Below are 23,984 nucleotides of genomic sequence, written 5' to 3'. Positions count from 1 at the left end.
CAAGTGTGAGGGACAAAAGTAGGCCTCTATTAACTTGGACATTCTGACCGATTCCTTAGTTCCTTAGTAGAGGCTGGGAAACCCCTCTTAAAGTTTTGGAGGCATAGGTGTCTTCTTTATTTTAGCCTAAATAAATGTTTATGCCAACAAGCATGCCATCTGTGCGTTAGTCTCCTCCTTCTGCACACTTGCATGTCATTTAAAAAATACTGTATTTAACTTGGATGGTTGTAGCCTTGATGAAGCCCAGAGAGGGCGATGCATGTGTTGGCATGCAATGCAAAATAATTAACTTGACAAATAATTGTGACATAAAAAGAAAAAATGAGGCGCCACCAGGAGGCGCCGGGATGTGCCGACGCTCCTCGGTCAGTCTCCATCTTGGGGCGCCTAAAATTGTGATTTGGGCCCCCCGCCCAGCATGCTGCAATTGGTGTTATGACCACCCCCCGCGAGTTGCTGATACCCACGAGCACCAGCTGTGCGTTTTTCTGACACCCGGAGCTGCCGTTATTCCTGTGCGCGGACCCTCTGTTTGTGAGCGGGGCCTGGGAGATGGCTGTCCCCGCCGAGGAGCTCCGTGACGCGCTCCCCAGGGGTCGGTGGGAGAGGGGCGGCTGCTGCCCGGACAGCTGATGCCTTGGCGCCCAGGCCCTCTTCGGTGGACGTGTGCCGGCGCCCCAGGATGAGGGGAGGGGGCCAGCGGAGGACTCCGAACTTGCCCGCCTCCATTAAGGATTCGTCGGTGAAGGAGAGCGGGCTGGACATTTGTGTGCTCCCACTGTGCGTTTTCCCGTAGGAGCACGCGAAGCGCTGTCCGCCTAGTCGGCGCGGATGTTGCTGTGTCTGGGGGCCCTGTCTGTCAGTGGATCGGGGCCCGAGGGTGGTCTCCTGCCCCGCCTGCTGGCCGCTGACTGCTATTAGCACAGCAGTAAAGAGGCGCGTTTTAGGGTGAGTTGGTGCCCCGACCCGCGGCAGCGCTGTCCGGGAGTTTTAGGCCTCCACGCAGTGCGTGTTGGTTGGCTGGGAGCCAGGCCACGATCACCTACATGGCCCTCAACGGCCTCTCCATCCCTCCCAAGACCCACTGGGAGTCAGAAATGGCGCTTGTGGCACCAGACTCGCTCACTCCCATAGGATAACATTGGGGATTGGACTTGTAGTGCATTGATGGGGACAAGATGGATGCCCCCACATATTTCGGTTCCCAGAACTGCATGTGCAGTCATCTTTTGGGTGTGGTTCAGCCCAGAGACACCTGGGCTACCCAGAGACTATTTAAGCCATGCCCAGGCTGAGAAACATGCTTTGCGTTTTCTGCACCTGCAGCGTGACACTCAGTGTTCGGATCGGTCTCCAGTAGGCCTGCATCTTTCTTCTGCGCTCAGCTCCTGCAAGAACACCGTTAGGAACAGCCTTAACTTGCGGCGCTTCTGCCCATCGTTCCTTCTGTTCTGCGGGCATCTTCTGCGGTGTCATTCCCATCCCGGCACGCCGCTTCCTAAGGAAAAGGGAAAAGAACAGAAAAAAGAATTAGTAAGCATTCAGCAAATCTTCGCTTATTTTTAAAGACTGTACAAGCTTCAAACGCTTACCTGAATCCCAGCCGCTCTGGGGGAACTCTGTCTCCGGAACTTCTCATCCATCTGCAAGAGGGAAAAGACACTCCAGGTTAGCGTGGACACATCTAGAGGCGCCACATACCGTGCTTACTCACCGCATACCTTCTTCATAACCAGCATCCACGCTGAAAACGTTGCGGCACCTAAAAGACACAGAAAAATAACTCAGTTCAATACCAATACGAAAGGGTTGCATCGCGCATCGTGCTCTCACTCACCTTCAGCGCTACTCATCTCAGCAGCACGTCGCCATCTGCGGACGCTGGCCATCATCTAAGGAGGGAAAGGAACGAAGTTAGAGAACTGTTCAAAAGAATCATACTTACCTGTCGGACTCTTGCCAGTGAAGAAACTAGGCAGCAATGAGCCTGCACCAATTAACGCGCCCCTGCGCTGAAAGCAGGACGCAGAGCACACTTCCCAAGAAAACAAGGTGAGCTGTGGATCAAAGGGAAGGGTTGGACCCCAGGGAATAAGGGGTTCAAGCACAGAGAGACAATAGGGAGTTAAACTCTACCAATCCTGTGTTTCAGGCCCAGTCTCCAGTCGAGTAGACTCCAGGGAAGGGTTCGAGGTCGTAAGAGGTCAGAACAGGCTGAGTGACGTCCCCGTGGATACCAGGTGAGCGTTACAGTGGCACCTCGTAGCCCCCTGCATTGAAGGTGGAGGCCTGTAGAGAGCCCCCTGACGGTGGTTCTGCCCCTGGAACTTGGTTTGCTTGCCAGCTTGTTTTATCTCATCTGGATGCTTGGGAGCAGCACTTGTCACCCTGGTGGCGTGGGGGACCCTTGGGACACTGGTCCGAGTGGCTGGGCGGTACCTCCGGGCTGCACGCAGACTGAGCGGTGTCGCTCCGGTGCCTTGAGGGAGCGGGCCCAGTGCGGGGTGTGCCGTTTGGGGTGGCGGTGCCCCGCTGCATGGGACTGGCTAAGTTCTAATATTGCGGTGTTGTCCTGCTGGAGCGCTCCTTCGACCCAGGCCTGGTCTCGGGGGCGAAGAGGTTTTCTTCTGGGTCCCTGGTCCCCTCTGCTTGAGGTGGTGCGGCGGGGATCTCCTCCTGGGCCCAACGACACCTGTCTCTGCTGGCCCTGGTTGTCCCCCGGTCTCGGCTGCGGTGAGGTTCAGCCCGGGTGTTGGAGAGGTGGTTCCTGGAGCACTGGTGTTGGGGTGGAGCCGCGGCTCGGTCCGGAGGGTCTGCCGCAGTGATTGCCTGGGGGTCTGCCCAGCCGTGTGTCTTCTTGTGCCTGGCCACCCACCCGCTGTTCGGAGCTGCTGCTTTTCGTTACCATTTCCCCACTTCTGATGGACTGGTCTCAATCTTTGCGAAGATTCCGGCGCTCCCCCGAGCTCAGCGTGGATAAGAGCGAATCTCGACCTGCCTCCCAGTAGGAAGCTAAGGAGGTGCAAACGATGAGTCAGAATATGGCTGCTCTATTGGGGGAGATAAGAGGCTTCAGAGCAGACATCAGCAAGAGACTGGACTCCTTGGACAAGAAGCTGGATGCGGTTGATGATCGGGTCCAAGCTTTGGAGGCTAATCAAACATCTTCGGATCTCTTCGAAACTCAGTTTGATATGCGCCTAGCAGAGCTCGAGAGACGGGAGGAGAAGGTCTTCCTTAAATTGGACGATCTGGAAAATAGGGAGCGCCACTCTAACCTAGGATTTTTAGGCATTCCAGAGCAGGATGGGGAAACGCAGTCTGACATGAGAGCAGTCAAAGCAATAAGTAGTAAACACTTTGACGGCGTTAATACTAATGAGCCGACAATAGACAGAGCTCATAGAGCGGGGGGTCGTGCTGGCGCCCCTAGATCAGTCCTTGTAAAGTTCCACTATTTGTCTGAGAAAGAAAAGATCTTGGTCCTGGCTCGGAAGAAAGGACACATCGCCTGGGAGAGTTCCAAAATAAAGATTTATTAGGATCTGTCGGCATTCACTCTAGCGCGCCGGAGACTTTGTGGCCCCTTGACTAAATTGTTGCAGTCTAAGGGAGTCCGATACAGATGGGGTCATCCCTTTTCTCTCGCATTTGAAGTTGAAGGCTATAAGTACTCCCTTGTTACGGAAGCCGACATACAGAGGGTGACTGGTGAACTCTTGGGAAATTCAGCTGAAGGCGCAGGAACTTCAGATGGACCTGGAAAAATTTCTGAACAGCGGAAGCCCTCCTGTTTTGTGGAGAGGCGCCGCGTTCGAGGTCATAGGAAGTTTAGAAGGATGACACCACCTTCTCCGAGTCAGCCTGCCTCTTAGCTTATTCAGGAAGGTTGTTTCCTATATGGTGCTCTTGGGTGTTCCTGGAATACACTGTTTTTTTGGTGGGGAGTCCTGGGGGTTCTTGGGGCTCTTTGGCATTAGTTATGCCTTGAAGAGGATGGCATAAACAAGAGGGGCAAGTGTGGAAAATGTGAAGGTGAATGGGGATTGTGGGGGAGTGGTTTTGTGCACTGCATGCGGGGGGGGCTCAAAATGGTGCGACACTAAGTCATGGGCGCCCCGGGTGGAGGCGGCTAATGGTGGCCTGGTGTTGCAGCGGTTGGATGGTGCTGTCAGGCTGGGCGCTCGGTAAAGCGGGGGGTGGGGGGGTTTCAGTGGGACATGGGGGTCTGTTAGGTTTCAAACGTTTTGGGGTGGTTTTGATTACTGTTGCTTTTGCTTGGGGGAGTTATTGGAGAGTCATCCGACAAGGTTTTTTTCTGAGAGTTTGATCTTCCAGGGACAAATGCCTAGACTTTCTTATTTAAATGGGTGAGTGTGATTTCCCACTGGCGCTGGGCTCGTTAAATGTGCAGGGCCTTAATTCCCCATATAAAAGGTCTTTGGTGGCAAAGGAGTTCAATAGGTTAAAACTTGACATTTTGTTTCTTCAAGAGACTCACTGGGTGAAGGGAGTAGAACCCGTTTTGAAGGCAAGGTCCATACACAAAGTCTTGAATGCATCCTCCAAGGTCAAGAAGAGAGGGGTGGCGATAGTGATCTCCCAGAAGGCCCATTTCTCTCTTCGAGCCCAGGTTTGTGACCCAGAGGGCCGTTTTGTAATGGTCAAGGGTGACTGTAGGGGAACCAGGGTCACGAAGGTCTACATTTATGCGCCAATGCCCCAGATTGCTTCTGGTCGGAGATGAAGCTCAAAATTATTACCTTTACTGAAGGTGCGTGGTGGGGGTGATTTTAACATGGTTCTTGATTACTTGTATGATAGGATGCCCATTCACCCGGTGGTGTATTCCCAGCTGCAAAGACGCCTTGCGTCTTCCTTCCAGAGCACCAACGATGAGCTAGGGCTTTCGGACTCGCACTCAGCGCTGGAAGACCCCGACACCCTTTTCACTTTTTTCTCAAAGCCTCATTCGTCATTCTCTAGAATTGATTATATCCTGGTCGATAAGCGGCTTTACAACAGAATCTTGGAGGTTTGTGTGGAGGTGACTCTGTGGTCTGACCACGACATGGTGAGGGTACAATTAGGGATTCCCATTGTTCTCCCAGGGCCGAGGCAGTGGACATGCAATGACGACCTGTTGAAAGACAAGGAGTTAGCTCGGACTGTTCTGCCCCCTATTGAAGATTTTTTCTTAGTTCAATGACGTCGGGCAGGTGGGCCTGGAGGAGGTCTGGGTGTTATAAAGGGGAATCAGGGCTCAGTGAGGAGCCCCAGGCGCAGGAGAAAGGAACCCAAAACAAGATAAACCCAAAGGAACAGCCTCCAGCCTTATAGGAGGCTTCTCTGTCCTTTTTGCAGGCAGAAAAGCCCACGGACCACGATTCCCAGCAGCCTCCAGGCCGGGAACTACTTTTTCGCTCCCAGGCTGGGAGGGGCTCGCGCATGCGCGAAGGACAAAGGCACGGGGCTTGTGCTTAAGCTCCCGACCGGAACGGACGCATCCACTGGAGCTCCTGCCGACAGGGATCAAGCATGGGGCCACGCCCCAAGGAACCAGCAGCAAACTCCCGGCGAACAAGCGCGCAGGAGAATTAGACGCGCAGCTACAGGGGGAAGAGCACAGAAGCGAAAGGGAAGCATTGGGGGTCCCAACCCTCTACGGGGCACGCGCAGGGGGGGGGGCACTGCCCAGCCACATCACGTCCCCTGCTGAGGACAAAGCTAAGTCTCTAACCGCGTTCTGTTGTATTTAAGCAACGCGGTTTTGGTTCGCATCCAGCATCAAGACTAACGCGTGCAGCGTTTATTTACCCAACTTACTTTCAGCCACGTGCGGCAAACTTTGGCAGCACAGAGAGCTTTTCTGTGCACAGCCATGTGCGGCAAAACTTTGGCAGCATGATGGGTCTTATTCTTTTTAAGCCACGTGCGGCAAACTTGGGCCACACGTTCTGAATCCCATAACGTAATCGGGCGCTAAGGTCTTGTCAGTTCTTGGATGCTGTTAAGCTCTGCGAGCGGATTAACCCTGAATGTGCATGCCTCACTGTTGTGTTTTTTATGGTTTGTATTGTGCCTATGTGAAGTAACACAGGTCGCTAATACTAAAACTCTCTTGCAGCATTTGAACTGCTCCGAGTTCCGGATCTGAGAGTGCACAGGCAGGAGGCCAGCGCTCACCCACAGAGCCAAGTGCCTCTTTTGTATCAAAAGTTATTTGTAAAGCACTGTGTGAATGTGTGGGGGGAATTGTGTGGATATTATTGTTGTTTTTTTCCCATATGTTCCCTTGCCTGTCCACTTTCCCTTTCCTAACCCTCTATCCGGTTACCCGCTGTTCGAGACCTATCCAACCAACGAGATCCTAACCCTCTTTCCCTGCTGGGGTCTCAGAGGCCTGTGTAAGCATTGACTTGCTGGTGCCCAGACCGTAGTGGGGGCAGTTGGTTCGCGCCACTCCTGCACCTGGACTTTGGAGCCGTGACACTGGGAAGCCTTTAAGGTTACGATCAGGGGTGTCCTTATTGGGTTGGGGGCGGCGAGGTAGGGACAAAATTGAGGCTATCAGCCAAAGGGTAAATTAAGGTCCCAGATCTTCCTGGGTAAGTTGGCAGAGCTTCAGCAGCTCAGGGCGAAACTAGCTGCTCTCCTGGTGGGGCAGACCGAAAAGAAGTTGTCCTTCCTTAAGCAGAAGTACATGGAGAAGGGTCAAAAAGCGGACAAAATTCTAGCATGGAGACTCCGTGAACTTAGGGAGAGTAGGCGAGTGGAGGCTCTTGCCCTGCCAGATGGTATGCTCTGCCGAGAGGATTCTGAGATTGCTGACGAATTTCAGAGGTATTATGAAAGCCTATACAAATCTGAATACGATGGAGATCGGGCAGATATAGACGATTTTTTGGAGGCTTTACCAATTCCCTCCCTTCCCTTTGAGAAAGCCACCCTCCTGGAGAGCCCTATTTCGCCCCAGAAGGTGATAGGCACTACAGGTGCTATGAAATCGGGTAAGGCCCCGGGGGATGATGGGTTTACTATTTTTTTTATAAAACATTTCAGGGTGCTTTGGCCCCATTTCTAGCTAAATTGTTTAATGGTGTTCTGGACTCGGGGCATCTCCCCTCATCCATGCTTTCGGCCCGTATTGTTGTAATCCCTAAGGAAGGAAGGAAAGGACCTGAAGTTGTCAGTCGTACCGTCCAATTTCCTTGCTTAACACGGACGTGAAGATTTTAGCTAAGCTTTTGGCGAACAGGTTAGCGACCCATCTCCCTGTCCTAGTGTGTCATGATGCCTACCCCCGGAGCACCAGGACAGGCCCAGCACCCCCGGGAGCAGGCATCATGCCCTCGGGTAAAAGCCCAGCGGCCCCTAATAGGGGCTCTTTGGACTTTGTCCTGGCGCCTTTGGCGCCAGGCTCATGTTGGACATCAGTCCTGGGGCCAGGCTCATAAAAGAGGGTGTTTGGTACACTTACCTGACGCAGACCATGCTGCATGAAGCCTCAAGCCAAATGAGGCTTAGGAGGGACTACTTTATCAAAGGAACTATTTTACTTGGGTGGGGACCGTGGAAGAATACTTACCTGGAACTTCTTCCAAGGCTATTTAAACCACGCCCGGACTGCCACACGTGCTTCGCGTTGCTCTGCATCTAGCAGCTGAACGCTCACCGTGCCTGCTCCTGCATCTTGCCTCCAGCCACGCCCGCCTCGATCTTGGGATACCTGAAAGGAAGGAAGGGAAGAGAAAAGGTGAAAACCAAGAACTTAATCTAACTTCCTACCTGTGTCCGGAACCATCACGCCAGCGATCCTGAAGATAGACATTCTTTAAAAGCATCGCGCTACTTGTTGCAGCGCCGCGCATCACTCACCTGCCTCGTGGGCTCTTCACTATCCACCGCGACCTTCTGGGCATTCCGCCACATCTCTGCAACTGCAGGGGAGAAGAGACAAAAGGTGAGCAGGAGGAACAAATGAGGAAAGCCTGATTTTCCGTCACAAGACTTACCTGGCCGTATTTGACGGAACCACTCCTCATTTCGGGTCGGCGCCACTTCTTGGCCTGGTACTGCACCCCGGCCCCTAAGGGGATAAAAGAAAGACATTACTAGAGGGATTCAAAGACATTTAAAGGGATCATTTTATCACAAACTCACCTGAGTTTATCTCCGGCAATATCCCTCGAAGCATCACTTCCACTCTGCACCTGAAAATAAGGACAGATCGCAGGTTAAAAGCAAACAAAGAAGACTCTACTCTGGAACTTTTTAAACTGCATACTTACGGCATTTCGCCTTCCGAAACCAGTGAAGTAACTGGTCAAATACGCGCCCCTGCACCAGAAGCAGGATGGAGAGCTCATCCATTCAAACATTAAGGTGAGCCTTGATTGGGGATTTCGGAGGTGGTCAGAGAAGATCAAAGGAGAGGTGGGAAGCAATCACAATCCTCTGCAGTCAGTTAATCCCCTTTCTCCACCTACAGAAAGATTTTTCTACGGGCCAGACAAGCCAGATTTGGGGGTCCAGTTCAGTCGGTGTTTCGAATCCTGCACATCACGCTTGAAGAGGTCACAGCAATCCAGACCAGGTCAGCACCTCTGTGGGAGCCAGGTGAGCGTTACATAGTGCATGGTGACCAGGTGGGTTTTGTACCGGGGAGGCAGGGAAGCAACAATACTAGGAAGTCACTCGGGTTGATGCATGAAGTGGCTCTTTCGGGGGTGGAGGCTTATCTGTTACCTTTGGACTAGGAAAAAGCCTTTGACCGGGTTGAGTGGGCCAACCTGAGCAAGGTTTTAGTGAAAATGGGTTTGGGGGCTATATTTTGTAAATGGATAGCAACTCTGCATAACGGCCCTTTGGCCACGGTGGAAGTTAATGGCGTGACTGCGTCTTTCTTTCTTTCCCGAGGAACCCGCCAGGGGTGTCCGGTTTCACCTTTGCTTTATGCTCTGGCGATTGAGCCCCTAGCGATAGCGGTTATAGAGCATCGAGGTATAGCAGGGGTCAGGTGTGGCAAGCTGGAGTTTAAACTCTCGCTGTTTGCAGACGACCTTTTGGTGTATGTAACTAATCTTAGGCAGTCGCTTCAGAGTCTCTTCAATCTAATTAGCACTTTTGGTTCCTTCTCCGGGTTGAGAATTAATCGTACAAAATCATGTTTGATGCCTATGGCAAGCTCTGACTTTGAGTGGGGGAGGGGGACACTTGGGAGGGCAGAGTTGAACAGGAGGCGACGCATTATTTGGGGGTTTTGATCCCTAGGGATCCAAAGCTTTATGAGGTCAACATCCCTCCGGTTTTGGTGAAGATTCTTGCCGATCTCCGGAGGTGGTCCCCCTTGATGCTATCTTGGTTCGGCCGTATGTTGTCGATCAAGATGAACGTGCTTCCCCGTCTGCTTTACTTGTTTTCCTCCCTCCCGGTCATTATCCCAGAGTCATTCTTTAAAGCTCTTCAGTCGGAGGTGGCCCGCTTTATCTCGAGGGGAAAGAAACCGAGGGTTAGATACGATACTTTGACTCTTCCGTGTTCGTTGGGGGCTTTGGGCTGCCTGATTTTCGTCGATACCATAAGGCAGCTCAGTTGAGGGTGTTGCTGGAGCACTTAAGGGATGAGATGAGAACGTACTAGTCATATATTGAAGATGTCCATGCTCATCCCAGAAAAGTGAGAGACCTCCTGTGGGCAGTGGGAACCCCCCCTTCCTAGAGCTGTAAAAGTACACCCCACCTTGTCAGTGTTGTGGTCGCTGTGGAAGAATGATAGGGGGAATGCGTCCCTTTCTTCTTGGCCCTGCCCCCTGTCCTCAGTGTGGGCACCCCCTTTCGACTTGGGTAACAGACTTACGGGGAACTCAGTTGGTCGGACGGGGTCTGGAACGTGCAGCATAGCTGTTTAGGCAGGGTGTATTTATAGACTATGATAGTCTCGTGGAATCTCTGGGCTCTCCTCAGATTTCTATTTTTGACTATGTACGAGTGAAGGGCATCATGACCGACCCCCACTGGGTCGCAGACCTAACTCGCCCCCCCACTCCGTTGGAGAGAGTGATTATCGATTCCAATAGTAGGAAAGGCTCCCTTTCTAAAATTTACAAAGCGCTGATTACAGCAGATCTAGAGCTCAGGCAGCCCTTACATTGGGAGGGTTGGGTAGAGGGGGGAAATGGGGGCTGCTACTTGGTTGGCCATTTTTAAATGTCCTTTTTTCGGGATCGCTGTACACAGCGGCAATGGAACATAATTTCAAGATGCTGCACGCGGGGCACCTTTCTCCAGAGAGAATTGGCAAAATGTACACAGGGTCCTCCCCGCTCTGCCCGAGAGGTTGTGGTCAACGGAAGTTCTGGTTTCATCTTTGGTGGGGTTGCCCTACTGTCCAGTTTTTCTGGTCTGAACTGAGCTGGATTAAGGAGATTACGGGGGCTGATTTACCCTTGCAGCCTCTTGTACCTCTTTGGTGTTCGGGCCTCCGCGGAGGCAGATTTGCCCTTGTCACGAGTGGTCCAGGCCATGTTACGGGCGGGGAGGCTTGCTTTGGCTCAGAGGTGGAAATGTGCTGTGATGCCTTCTAAAGCTGACTGGTTGGCAAAACTCTGGGTGATCTTTACGTACAAAGTCTTTCGGCGATTACTCACGACACCATGAACTCCTTTTTGCAAGACTGGATGGTGGTTTTGCTTCATGAAGATTGTGATGCAATGAGACTTTGATTTATGAGACTTTCATATGACTCGAATATTTGTGTTGCCGCATATGATGTCATGGACCGTCCTTTGTTTCTATAATTTGAGCCCATTACGCCAGTATTGATTGTAATTTTGGTCCCGATTTTGTGTGATGTTTTTCTCTCCTTAGTTCCTCTGGGTATGGTTTAGGTTGAGTGGGGTGTGGGTGGGGGAACGGGGTGGAGTTTGGTTCAGGGTTTTCCTGTCTGTTTCTTTTCAGTGTTCTGTTTTTGATTATAAATGCTTAATAAAAATTCATGTGAAAAAGAAAAAAAGAAAGAATTCTAAACGCTCAGCACACATCAACCCTTGGTTCACCCCTGAACTCAGAAGGAACAAGTTACTTACCTGTAACTGTTGTTCTCCAGCATGGGTCTGGCATGGATTCACATGCTCATGAATATTCCCCGTCGTCAGGCTGGGAATCCTCGGTAAAGAAAAATCAGTATCAGTTTCGTTTCTGATCTGTCTTTCGTAGTAGTAACCAATCACTGATCTCTGCGTCATACTGACCACAGCCAATGACTGCCATCTCCCTAAGCCCCACCTCTGGCAGCCATCTTCAGATTTGGTAGCACGTGAAGTGGCAGTATGACCAAGTGAAGAGCCGCAGAGGGATAGGCGGGAGGGTTCGCATGTGAATCCATGCCAGACCCATGCTGGAGAACAACAGTTACAAGTGAGTAACTTGTTCCTTCTCCAGAATGGGGTCTGGCATGGATTCACATGCTCATGAATAAAGAATACATAGCAGTACACACATGCACAACCACGGGAGGGGGCAAAGGCTCAACATTAAGCAAATCTTACCTCCTCACCAGGCTCACCTTAGGCGAACAGGTTGCGCAGCACTGCTTGGCCGACCCTGGACTCCTCTCTGGAATCCCGATCGACGCAGTAGAATTTCGTGAAGGTGTGCGTCGACCTCCACGTAGCAGCCCTGCAGATGTCCAGCAAGGGCACACCAGATAGGAACGCCGTGGTAGCTGCGATCGCTCTAGTGGAATGGGCTCTCGGACGGCCAGGCAGGGGTCGGTTTGCCAACCGATGACAGTACATGATACAGCCGGAGAGCCATCTGGAAATGGAAGCCTTCGAGAGAGCCTTCCCCTAATTGACAGGTTCAAAGTTCACAAATAGTTGTGATGTCTTCCGAAAACCCTTCGTGCGGTCCACGTAGAACTTCAGCGCTCTAGCCACATCCAGCGAGTGCAAAGTCCTTTCAGCCGGCGACGAAGGCGACGGGAAGAAAACAGGCAACACCAAGGGTTCGTTGAGGTGGAAGTCCGACGGCACCTTGGGCATGAAGGAGGGGTGCGTCCTGAGCACTAACCTCGTGTCGTGAAAAGTCAAGTACGGGGCCTTGCAGGAAAGGGCCTGGATCTCTCCCACCCGTCGTGCGGAGGTGATGGCCACAAGAAACGCTGTTTTCCACGACAAGAACTTCAACGGAGCCGAGCGCAGAGGCTCGAACGGAGATCCAATGAGCTTGGTCAGCACCACGTTGAGCTCCCATGCCGGGGCCGGAGCCTTCACCGGCGGGAACGATCTGAACAGTCCCTTCATGTACTCTTTCACCAGACGATGAGACCACAAAGACGTCCGCCCCGAGGTTCTGGTGTATCGGGAGATCGCAGCAAGATGAATCTTGGACGCGTGCGCCAGTCCAGCTTTGGCCAGCGTCAGTAGGTACGGCAGTACTTGGGGAGCCGTAATCCGCAGAGGGTTAATCTTCTGTGCGTGGCACCAGACAGAGAACCTCTTCCGTTTGTGTCCGTAGCATTTAAGAGTTGAGGATGCCCTGGCCTTTGCAAGAACCTCTCTGCAGTCGGCCGGTATGTCGTATCCTCCAAACTCTAACGCTGCAGGAGCCAGGCCTGCAAGTTCAGCGACTTCGGGTCGTGATGGAGGATGGCGCCTCCTTCCCTGGAGAGCAGGTCCGCGTCCACTGGCAGCTTGATTGACGGGGACGCTGACAAGTCCAGAAGGTCCGGGAACCATATCTGCCTCAGCCACGCAGATGCGACGAGGATCATCCTGCACCGTGACCTCTTGAGCTGGTTGATGAGTCGGATCAGCAATGGCAATGGAGGGAACGCGTAAAGAAACAGGCTCTCCCAGGGGAACGAGAAAGAATCGCCCATGCTCCTCGGCTGGGGAAACCTGCTGGCGAACCTCCGGCACTTGGAGTTCGCCACCGCCGTCGCGAACAGGTTGATCTGTGGTGTGCCCCACCGTCGGAAGAGGCAGTCCACTAGATCCTGTCGTAGTTCCCCACACGTGGCACGAGCGCAGCTCTCTGCTGAGCGAGTCGGCGATGGTGATCTTTATTCCCGCAAGATGAAACGGCACCAGAAACATCCCTTGGGCGACGGCCCAATGCCACAGGTCCTGTGCCTCCTTGGACAGGGCTGGGGATCTGGTACCGCCCTGCTTCCTGATGTAGAACATGGTGGTGGTGTTGTCGGTGAAGATCCTCAGCACCTTGCCCTTTTTGGGTGACGGAAGAAAAGACCTGAGGGCCCAAAACACTGCACGGAGTTCCAGGACGTTGATATGGAGGGACTTCTCCGCCGGCAGCCAAAGACAAAGACCCCTCGCGTGCAGGTTTTCGGTGTGCGCTCCCCACCCTTCCAGGGAGGCATCCGTGGTCACTGTCTTCTGGTGGCCCGGGGTCTGGAAATCCATGCCCGCCGTCAGATGCGCGCGGTTGCCCTACCACCGGATCGCTCGTCGGAAACTCTCGTCGAGTGTGATCCTGTCCTCGAAGCCGCCCGTCGTCTGGATCCAGCGAGCGTCCAGGAACTCCTGCAACGGGCGCATCCGAAGCCTGCACAGGCGGATGAGATAAATGCAAGACGACATCATTCCGAGGAGGGACTTGACGGACCTCACCCTGGCCGCGTCCGCAACCAGCATGCGCTGCACCTTGCCCAAGATGGCCCTCGTCCTTTCCTCCGACGGAGAGGCCAGAAGCGACATTGTGTTGAGCCTCGCTCCCAGAAACAGTGCGTCTTGAGAGGGCACCAGGTGGGACTTGGCGTAGTTTATGGAGAATCCCAGGTCCGTGAGTAGTTGGACGGTCCTTGCCGTGTGCTCCGCGGCGAGCTCCTTAGTCTTTGCGCGGATGAGCCAGTCGTCCAGGTAGGGGTAGACGTGGATCCCCTCTCGGCGCAGCTGCGCCGCCACCCGTGCGAGGCACTTGGTGAACCCCCTGGGTGCCGACCTCAATCCGAAGGGAAGGGCTCTGAACTGGTAGTGACGCCCTTGGACCACGAACCTGAGAAACTTTCGGTGTCCCTTTAGGATGGGGATATGGAAGTAGGCATCCTCCAAATCCAATGACGACAGGAAATCGCCCTCCTCCAGTTGACCCAGGAAGTGTTGGAGGGTGACCATCCGGAACTTCTGTGCCTTGATGAATTTGTTCAGTCGTCGTAGGTCCAGGATGGGACGCCATCCTCCCGTCTTCTTCTTCACGAGGAAGTATCTTGAGTAAACTCCGGAGCCCCGAAGCCTCTTTGGGACGAGCTCGATGGCGCCCTTCTTGAGCATCGCCTTTACCTCCAAGTGAAGTTGAGGGACGTGATGTTCTTTCCTGACCACAGGGGGGACGCGCGGGCACCTCTTTAGAAACTCGAGCGCGTGACCCATAGCCAGGGCGTCCAGCACCCAACGTTCGGTGGAGATGGACTCCCACGCGCTGACTAAGCTCGCCGGCCGGCCTCCCATCGGGGTGCTTCGGTGGGGGCCCGACCCCACGGCCGGTTCAGTCCTGCTTCGACGAGGCTTTGCCACCTTGTCCTCCTTGGCGACGACGGCGGGGTCCGCCTGACTTGCCTCGTCCCCTGTAAGCTTCCTGTGACGACGAACGGGCCGCTTGACGGTAGGTGGAAAATCCGCCGCTGGAACCTTTGGAAGCACCCTGTTTGCCTCTGCCGCTCCGAAAGGGCGGCCGCCGTTGCTGGAGAACCCCAAGAGCCCGGGCCGTCTCCGTGTCCGCCTGGATGGCTTGAAGGGAATCGTCCACTGTTTTCCCAAACAGGTTGTTCCCGTCGAACGGCATGTCCAAGACTCTGGTCTGCACGTCCTGACGGAAGTCAGTAGCCTTGAGCCATCCACGCCACCTAAGGCACACGCCGTTGCCCAACTGGCGAAATCCAGTGTCAGCGATGTCCGTCGCAATCGTAATGGCGTGGTCCGACGCCACCTCTCCTTCCTGCAAGATCTCTAGGGCTTCCGCCCTCTTGTCGTCTGGTAGGAAGTCCAGCAGGGGGGCCAGTTTGTACCACAACTCCCTGTCGTAGCGGGCTACGATAGCCAAGGCGTTGGCCGCCTTAATCGTCGTCGCTGCCGATGAGATGACTCTGCGTCCCATCGTGTCCAATTTCTTTCCCTCGCCGTCCGGCGGGGAGGTTGACGTAGAGGCCGCGCCCCCCCCGCTTTCTTCCTGGCCACCGCGGAGACGACCGAGTCCGGGGTCGGCTGTGCCCGAAGGCACAAGGGGGCCGCATCCGGGACCCGGTACTTCTCGTATCGACCCCTTCTAGCCGGCGTCGTGGATGGGTTCTTGAGGAGGGCGAGGCCCTCATCCCAAATATCGTCTAGTAGAGGTACAGCGAGGACCGTCTTCCTCTTGGTCTCGCGCCGTTGATAAAGGAAACCTTCTGTCATGATCTCTGCTTCCAAAAGGTCAGGGTTTTCCCAACTCCCTTGGAAGCAGATCCATAACCCAGGTTCCGAGTGCCAACCAGTCCCAATTGGGACCTTTTGGACCCAGTCCTGGCGCCAGTGGCACCAGGCTCATAAATATGCCCAGTCCCAGCGCTGGAAGCGCCGGGCTCATAATGCTTGGGTGGACTTACCTGCAGCAGACCATGCTGCTTACTTGCCTGCCAGTTGAGCCTCTGATCCTCTTCTGTTTGGAACTACTTTTCCTGTTGGGTGGGGCAGGAGCCACTCCCTAGATTCAGAACACTGGAACTCTTCTGGAAAGCAGGAACTCTTTTCTTACCTAGGCGTGGCTGTGGAAGGAGACATCTAAGCACTACAGGAGGCTATTTAAACCACACCCGATGGATGAATCTTGCTTTGCGTTATTCTGCATCCTCTGCAGCAGAACGCTCATCGTGTCTTCTGCATCTGATCCTGGGCCTAAGGAAAAAGGCTTACCATCCTGAATCCAGTCTTCAGCAACACCTATAAAGACAAGAAAGAACAGGTTAGCATTACGGTCTTCAGTGACAGCTCTTCACTTACCTGGTCCATCGGCTGTCACCAACGCCTCGCGCTGCATTCCGGCATCTGAAAGACAAAGGCTTACCTACTCTTCGTGCGCTCCGGAGGTCTTCACACTGCATTCCGGCATCTGAAAGACAAAAGCTTACCAACTCTTCGCACACTCCGGAGGCCTTCGGCGCTGCATCCCGCATCTGAAAGACAAAACAAGGTGCGTTTAAAGACATTGGAGAACTTTAATACTCATGTGCCATTACTCCTTTCCACATCTAACCCAGTGGGTATTCCGGCACCCTGCAGCCGCTCCGAACTTGTACCTGCAAAATAAAAAGACAGAGCGCATCGTGAAGCAGGCAACAAGCGCTTACTTACGTGCTTCCAGGCGCTTCTATTCATCACACGGGCTCCATCTTCAACTCACTTCAGCCAGTCATCCGCCATCGCCGGAACCCTGCAAAACAAGAAACATCATTACTAAAGACTTTAAAGACATTAGAATTACTCGAAACTTACCGTTCGTGCAGTAAACGACGGACAGCAGTCCTCTGAAGTCAAGAGGCCTGCTCCCCTTATCCAGTGAAGAAACTGGTTACAGCACCCTGCCCCGAGGCAGATGGAGAGCACGGCGTTCACTCACCTAAGGTGAGAGCGTTAACCTTTGGGGTTCTACAGGAGAAGAGAAAGGGAAGAAGAGAGAGACATTCAATAACCCAGTTCCTTAATCCCATATTTTCTATCTGCAGACATCTTACCCTTCGAGACATACAGTGCACAGAGGTCCAGCCCAAAGAGCCAGCCGTGTGTTACACATCACCTTTGAAGATACGGTATACGCCCAGTCAAGACCGGCGCCTCTACGGGAATCAGGTGAGCGTTACACCTTCCTTCTTCTCTTCCGGGCAGAGCTGGAAAAGCTTGGATGCCCTGGCGATCATGGAGTGGATTGATCCAATCACGTCGGGCGGGGAAGCCCGGGTGGGAGGTGACGACGGGAGATCCTCGTCGTAAACCTTGTCGTCTGTACCCGTCGCGGCCGTGTCAGTCCCCGTATCATCCCCACGTGTCGTGGACGGGGAGGAGGGCTGAGCAGGGCGCGATGGCTGAAAAGGAGGTGGAGGATGAATCCTTCTTCTCTTAGGAGGAGTGCTCCCAGAAGGGCCTGGCTCCGGGTCCCCCGTCGGGAGCGGTTCCTCCGTTGGTGGTACGGCAGTCTCGTCCTCATCTCCGAGCATAAGGACTGTATAGCCAACAAAATGGCCGCCGAGTTGTCTTGCGGCACTGGTTGAGGGAGTTCCGACGGGCGATCAGGAGCCCTGTCGGCACCCTCGACGCCCTCGTCGTCTTCCACGTCGGGGTCCCTCCCGACAGGATGGCCTTCTTCCACGCCTGAGCTGTGGCCTAAGACTTCGATCAGCTCCTCCTCAGAGGTTGAGGCCGAGTCCACAATGACCTCCTGCCCCCCCCTTTTTCTTCTCCATCGGAGGTTTCACGGGGGTCCTGTCGATGGGCATGAAAGAGGACTCCCTCCGCGGTGGCAGAGAGATTCTGGGCCCCGAGGTCGCCGCCACGACTGTCTTGATAGAGGCCTTGGCCGGATGGATCAAGGCTTTCACCACCTTAGGTGCGCTCACAGCCTTCTCCTTGGGGGGGAGGGTCACCACCTCGCTCCCCCTCCGATGGGGCCCTTAGGGCACGACCGGGGTCTCTCCAGGAGTTTCGCCGGGTGCTCGGCCTTCCTTTTACCCGAGCCAGAGCGTTGGCTCGTGGTTGATGGCGCCGGGGAGGATGCGCCCTGCCTGGCGCCCATAGAGCCCGACCGTTCGGCGCTCCCGGTGCCAGCGGACTCGCAGTGCTTGGCCTTCTGTTGGACCCCCGTCGCCGGGGCACCCTCAAAGGTCTTAGAAGACCACTCGGACTTCTTCTTCTCGCCTGACGGGCTCTTTCCTTCCAGCCAGTTGGCGAGACGTTGATGGCGGTCCTTCATGGTCCGCTCCGACATATTGCCGCAAAACGCACAGTCCTTCTCCACGTGCGTCTTGTCCTCACATATGCAGTAAAGGCAAAGGGAGTGTTCGTCCTCCTTAAAGACATTCTGAAGCTGGCATCCAGGGCAGACCCTGAACAGCTTTCCGGGCGTCGAGCTTCCCTTCTCCTGGGCCATGCTCGAGAAGGGCCTGAGAAACTTCTGGAATCCTCCAAAAGCGTGCTCGACGAAATCTTCACCCTTGAGGGGCGTAGAAGAAACCGACACGGGTCCCTGTTGATCGGATAAAGAAACGGTGGAGCTTGAGGCTCTTTTGACCGAAAAAAGAGAAATTTTTCTAAGAAAAAAACGCGGGAAAAAAAGCACTAACGCTCGAGAGCAATAGCACAAGGATCCCAACACTTGAACGTGCGGTAAAAATCTGAAGATGGCTGCCAGAGGCGGGGCTTAGGGAGAGGGCAGTCATTGGCTGTGGTCAGTATGACGCAGAGATCAGTGATTGGTTACTACTACGAAAGACAGATCAGAAACGAAACTGATACTGATTTTTTCTTTACCGAGGATTCCCAGACTGACGACGGGGAATATGTGAATCCATGCCAGACCCCATGCTGGAGAATATGCGTTTCTTTCCCCTTCTGTAATGGCTTGGCAGGCGAAGAACGATGGTCTGGAGGGTTGCCCCGAGCAATGCCAGTGGTCAAGATTCAGTCTAAACCTTCCAGCCATCACCTCTTTGTTTTTGAATATGCGTTTCGGGACATCCAGGTTGAACTTGATAGCCAGAGCCAGGCTGTTCTCTGCATGTCTGTTGCTATGCACATGGCGCAGCCTCAGGTGTCTATATAGGCAGTGACTCCATTACGTCTTACGCAACAATCTTCGCCTCTGCCAGCCCCGCCCTGAAACGTGCATGACTGTGCGCCGAAAAGAAGGCGGCTATTTCCCACCAAAGCCATAGGTTGATGGCAGCGGGCATGGCATTCACCTTGGAATGACACAGGTGCAAAGAGGCATTAGCATACACCTTGACATACACCCAAAATCTTCTCCTTGCCTAGGAGGGACGAGGCTGAGGTAGCCGATTAAGACTGCAGCCTGGAGTAGAGTGGGGATGCAGCAATCCCTGTGGAGTGCGGCAGAGGGTGTGCCGACAGCAAGAGTGGATCCCCTTCTAATTGCCTGTACTTGCCGTTGCGACACCTGTTAGTGGGCTGCACCAAGTGGGGTTTAAGCCAGCCCTTCTTGGCCAGAGCCACAACATCTTTTTGCATCGGGATCCCCGTTCTACCCACGGGACGTAGAGTGAGGACCTTGGTCAGCACCCCCACCTCAGGCTGTTGAACCTCCGTTTGTGGGAGCCCCAGGTATTCTGCCAGACCTCAGAGCCGTTCATGAAATGCCTTGGCAGACCTCATCAGTGTTCACCAAAGTGTCCGGTTGGTCCGGTGCAGCCTGAGGTGTACTGGGCGCCGAGGGCGGAGGTGTGGTGACCGGAGCCAAAGGCTGCAGTGGAGGCTGATGTAGAGCTGCCAGGCTGCAGTAAGCAGAGGGGCCGGGACCGTAGGAACGGGCATGGGCTGCACAGGGGCCTGAAGAGATTGTACCACGGGCAGAGCGGCCATGGGTTTCCGGCAGCAGGACTGGAGGGAGCATGTCCCTGATCACATCCTTGAGGATGACCACGCATCTGTGGGGACCTCATAAGCATGAGGAACTTTTCAAAAAACCTGTCCTTACAGGCCGGTGGGGTGCTTGACTGAGCGGGAGTAGGCATAGGGCCCTGAGGTTGCTGAGGCCTGGGCACGCCTCGCCTCTCAACACGTAGAGTGCATCCCCACTGAAATGCTGAAGGATACGCTGTAGGCCACGTGCCTGGTGAAGACCATTCTCACCTAGAAACTCGTTCACCTACCTGCTGCCCAAAGGGGGATGGTGTCAGATGAGTTGCCATTTCGTCAGGCTGCATGCCACGTGCCTGTGCTGTGGCGCTTGCCGCGCTGGGCGCAAGCTCCTCCAGGACTCTTGGCGGTGTAGCTAGTGGCCTGCCCTGATAGGCGTTGTGCACTATGCTGTGTCATACAGGTGCCCCCCTCAGACATTTGTCCGGTAGTAGGGAGTAGCCCCTCGGGTGAAGACCCGGTAATAGAACCTTGCGGTCCCTCAGCAGTGTCACCGGTAGGATCTCTCGACCTCTCGGCCTGACAGCTGGTAGCTGAATCAGCCTCAGTACCTGTGCTGGTACTAGAACCCGACCAGTCCCTCCCGCTAGTGCATTTCCTGGGAAAGGAGTCACCCTCACGGGGTAGAGACTAAAACAGCGGCCCAACCCTGAGTCTTGACTTGTGTTTAACGAAGTCCTTCAAGTCTCTGCAGGTGAACTTCCGAAGAGCGCTCTCCACCGAGCTAACCTGTTCTTTAAAAGCGTGCAGTGTCAGCACGTCACATGCAGAACAACCTTCCTAGCTGTGGTCGGGGCCAAGGCAGCGGTGGCATAGAGAGTGGGGGTCACACGTAGTGAAGAGCCCTTTGCAGGCTGGACACCTACTGAAGCCCGATGACATTGACATGGGCCGGGGAGGAGCGTGGCACCAGAGGACAGAGTATCTGAATAAAAAGGCAAAGACAAAGATACTTTCTGGGGAAGAGCGCATGGAATTACAAGCCTGAAGCCTAACACAGGAGTACTGGTGAAAGCGGTCTGTTCCAGTCGACATGGACAAGAGGACTGGGGAGTGGCGCTGGTGGGCGGAGTCAGGGGAGCACATGCTCCCCAGGGGCGCACCCCACGCGCCTCTAAATTTAATGGGGTAGAAATTTTTTTCTGGTAAAAAAGGTTCCGTCTCTCGTCCCTAGTGAGGTACACCCATACAGAAATTCCGCTCATACGCTGATCCCCCGCCCCTTCCACTCCCCAGGCACTTAGCCTTTTTCCCCCCATCAGACACAGCCAGCTTTCTTATCACATCTATAAGGTTAGCGGTCTTGTAACCAGTCCCATCTAGATAGAATTGTAAAACTTTAGCCGGTAACACCTAGATCGAACTGAATTTTAGTATGCACAACCTCTAGATAGAATTGCGAGGTTTAGCATGCGTCGCATCCAGAGAAAATTTTGAGGTTGAACATTTACCACATCTAGATATAATTGTGAATTTTAGCATACACATCTAGATAGAATTGTGGGGTCTAGCATGCGTAGCATCTGGGTAGAGCTTTAAGGACTGGCATGTACCACATCGGGATGGAGTTGTGGGGTTGAGCAAATATGAGCCAATAGTATTGGCTTAGATACAGATGCCCAGCAATGTTTCAATCCTGAGCCATATGATATACATTGCCATGTGTACTTTTAGACTGTTTGAATTAACACAACGATACCAAAACATAAGTTCCTCGACAGATTCCAGGTCATGGACATGGTTGCCATAGTACAAGTGATATACTTTTAACAGAGAAGGACATGTAGCCAGTAGGTAGACGTCTCATTCAGAAATTCACACAACCACCTCTCTGCACAGCAATCTGCATGTACTTCACCACATGGCAACAACAAACTAACACCACATAACCCGGCACAACAGCACATAGGAATTTACACCAACCCGAAAACCACACTTAAGCTCGGCGAAAGGTGCAAGCCAAACTGAAGCTGCCAAAAGGACATCACAACTCTCACTTTCGTATTCCCACTACACCCTACTAACCCCCCCCCCCACTCCCCTCCCTTTTTCACACAGTGCGTGGTACAAATACCTTTAAAATTAACATATGCTGCCAGATATATTCTTTCGCCTGAGATCTCCAAACAAACTTGCAAAATGGGAAGGCAGTTTCTCCATAAATATTGACAAAATGATAGCCAAGATAAAGGCCTCGAGGAAAGGAGGAAATTGCACACCTTATCGAAATACGCAGAACTTAACCATTTATAAATCAGGCTCTATGTCAAAAAGTCGTCATTTTCATCAAGGAAAATGGTTACCGGAAATCTTTCCGTAGATGTAATATGGAAGACTAGAAACACACCATTGTGATGAGTGGTAAGGGTTTATTGTAGGGAGATGGATACACGTGGATATTGCAGATGAAATCGACAACGCATCCGATTAAGGTATTTTTGTCTCCCCAAAACACTGCATTTGAAACATGGATGCTGCAAAATAAATATCTGCATCATTTGGTGGAGTTAATGCTGGAAGAAACGCTGAATGAATAATGCAAGCTCATTAGCTAGTCAAGTCATTGTTTTTTAAAAAAAATTGAAATCGTTATTAAAAAGCGAAGGATTTTCACCCACAGATTTAAATCGAGTGCAATGCTGTGGGTTTTTTGCCAGGCACATTTGCGGTCAAGGAGGATACTCATGACAGTTTAAGGCGTACAACACTAATGCACGTTATATTCTTAAGCAGGGTCTACCCTGCTCGATTAGTTTAGGAAGGGGAAAATGCTTGAATTTTGACTATTAAATCTATGGCGGCTGGAGGAAACATCCAAGCAAAGGAAGGAAGCAACGACAAGGAGAGAAGCTCATTTGAAAAAAAGACACGTTTCAAAGTTTGAAATTAAAAGCGGCAACGTAATTCAGCTGAACAGTTTAGAAATGAAGGTCCTTCGGTGTAACACGAAAGGACAGTTTAGGATTATAAATGTGTTGATGTTTTCAGGCGAAAGCAAAAGGAGCGCTTTTCATGGTTCAGATACTTAAAAGAGGATCATCTGTAGTGTCAGCCCAGCCGAGAGAAGCAAGTGTCCATGTACCTAACTGCTTGTATTTATGTTTAGGTTTCAACATGTTAAAACCATATGGATAATGGAAAACATTGGTTACCAATTTGCAAGAATAAACAAAACACATCTTAACGAAAACTGCACCACTTACAAATCAAATTTGCATTATACAACAACTTCCAGGAGGGGGCTTAGCAGCAGCAGTTTGAGTAGCATCAATAATTGGCAAACTTTATTGTAAAGTGACATTTTACTGAAAAAAATATTCAAAAACTCTTGCAAATGCACAGAATAATCTCTTACCAATTACTGTTGTCCACTGCATCTCCAAAGCCCGGTGTGTCCACTATTGTAAGCAACAACTGCACACCCCCTTCTTTGATTAAGACCTTGGACTGCTCAACCTAAAAGAAAAGAAGGGATACCATTTCCTGAATGCACACAGCCCATTACAAACAGCAGCTCTCATGTTCAGAGCACAGTATTGCATTCAAGGATCCTAGAGACGGCACGCAGCCAGCTGAGAAAGAATTCCTAGTAACCCGCCTGGCTGGGGCGCCAAGGAGCACGTTATCGGAAGCACAAGTACTGTGTGTACAGTTGGCAGCCTGACAGATGCATCAGGCAGGTATGCTGCACATTTCTAGAGACCGGAAGAACTGGCTCTGGTTTTACAGCGGAAGATGTGCACCCGCGAGCATTCGTGGAACGGGGAGAGAGGCCTTCACATTTTTGAAACCACCAGCACATGTCAAAGCAAGCCAAATAGCTTAGCTAGCCGTCGAGTCTGCACATCGTAATTCCAAAGTTCCTGGAAGGCTCTAGGGGACTGCATTAGTGATACTGAAAGGCTTGGATATCTGCAAAACAAACAAAAGGACCTCCCTCACGAATCAATCGATTTATTCTTCATTTATTAGGCACTCCTTGAAATGCAGCCACTTCAATGTGCCAGAAATAGGGGGGGGGGGGGGGGGGTTTGCTTACCTTCACAAACGTTTAACATGCAGGTCAGATAAGGGTTAAAGGTGAGCAGAGTTACAAGGATGAATCCATATAACAAAACAAAATAATAGTGCCAAAAAGTGTGCATAATATCCCGCAACAGCGCGCCACAGTGATCTATTCAGAAGTCCGTGAACATAAGGTAAAAAAGCAACTCGTAATAGGGCGACATAACCGAAGACCCCTGAATGCAAGGTACACGACCGCTGTAGGACAAGGCCAGACCCCCAAAAGAGGCCATTCTGAGTATAACTGGCCAGGAACCAGACAAAAGAATTCCAC

At 52.6% G+C, this 23,984-nt stretch overlaps 1 protein-coding gene across 2 annotated transcripts in view; it reads right to left on the bottom strand.

Annotated features, from left to right (window-relative positions):
• Window positions 1-23,984, bottom strand: part of SEPTIN7 (septin 7) — a 704,343-nt gene that overhangs the window by 436,545 nt on the left and 243,814 nt on the right. For both annotated transcript variants that reach the window (XM_069613251.1, XM_069613252.1), the window contains exon 3: window positions 23,001-23,101. In XM_069613251.1, coding sequence (XP_069469352.1) covers window positions 23,001-23,101 — 101 coding nt within the window. The remainder of the gene's footprint in view (window positions 1-23,000; window positions 23,102-23,984) is intronic.

The sequence above is a fragment of the Ambystoma mexicanum genome, chromosome 5p (assembly GCF_040938575.1).
Source record: "Ambystoma mexicanum isolate Mex_15411 chromosome 5p, UKY_AmexF1_1, whole genome shotgun sequence".
Lineage (NCBI taxonomy): Eukaryota > Metazoa > Chordata > Amphibia > Caudata > Ambystomatidae > Ambystoma > Ambystoma mexicanum.
This window is presented reverse-complemented; position numbering and strand designations above follow the sequence as displayed.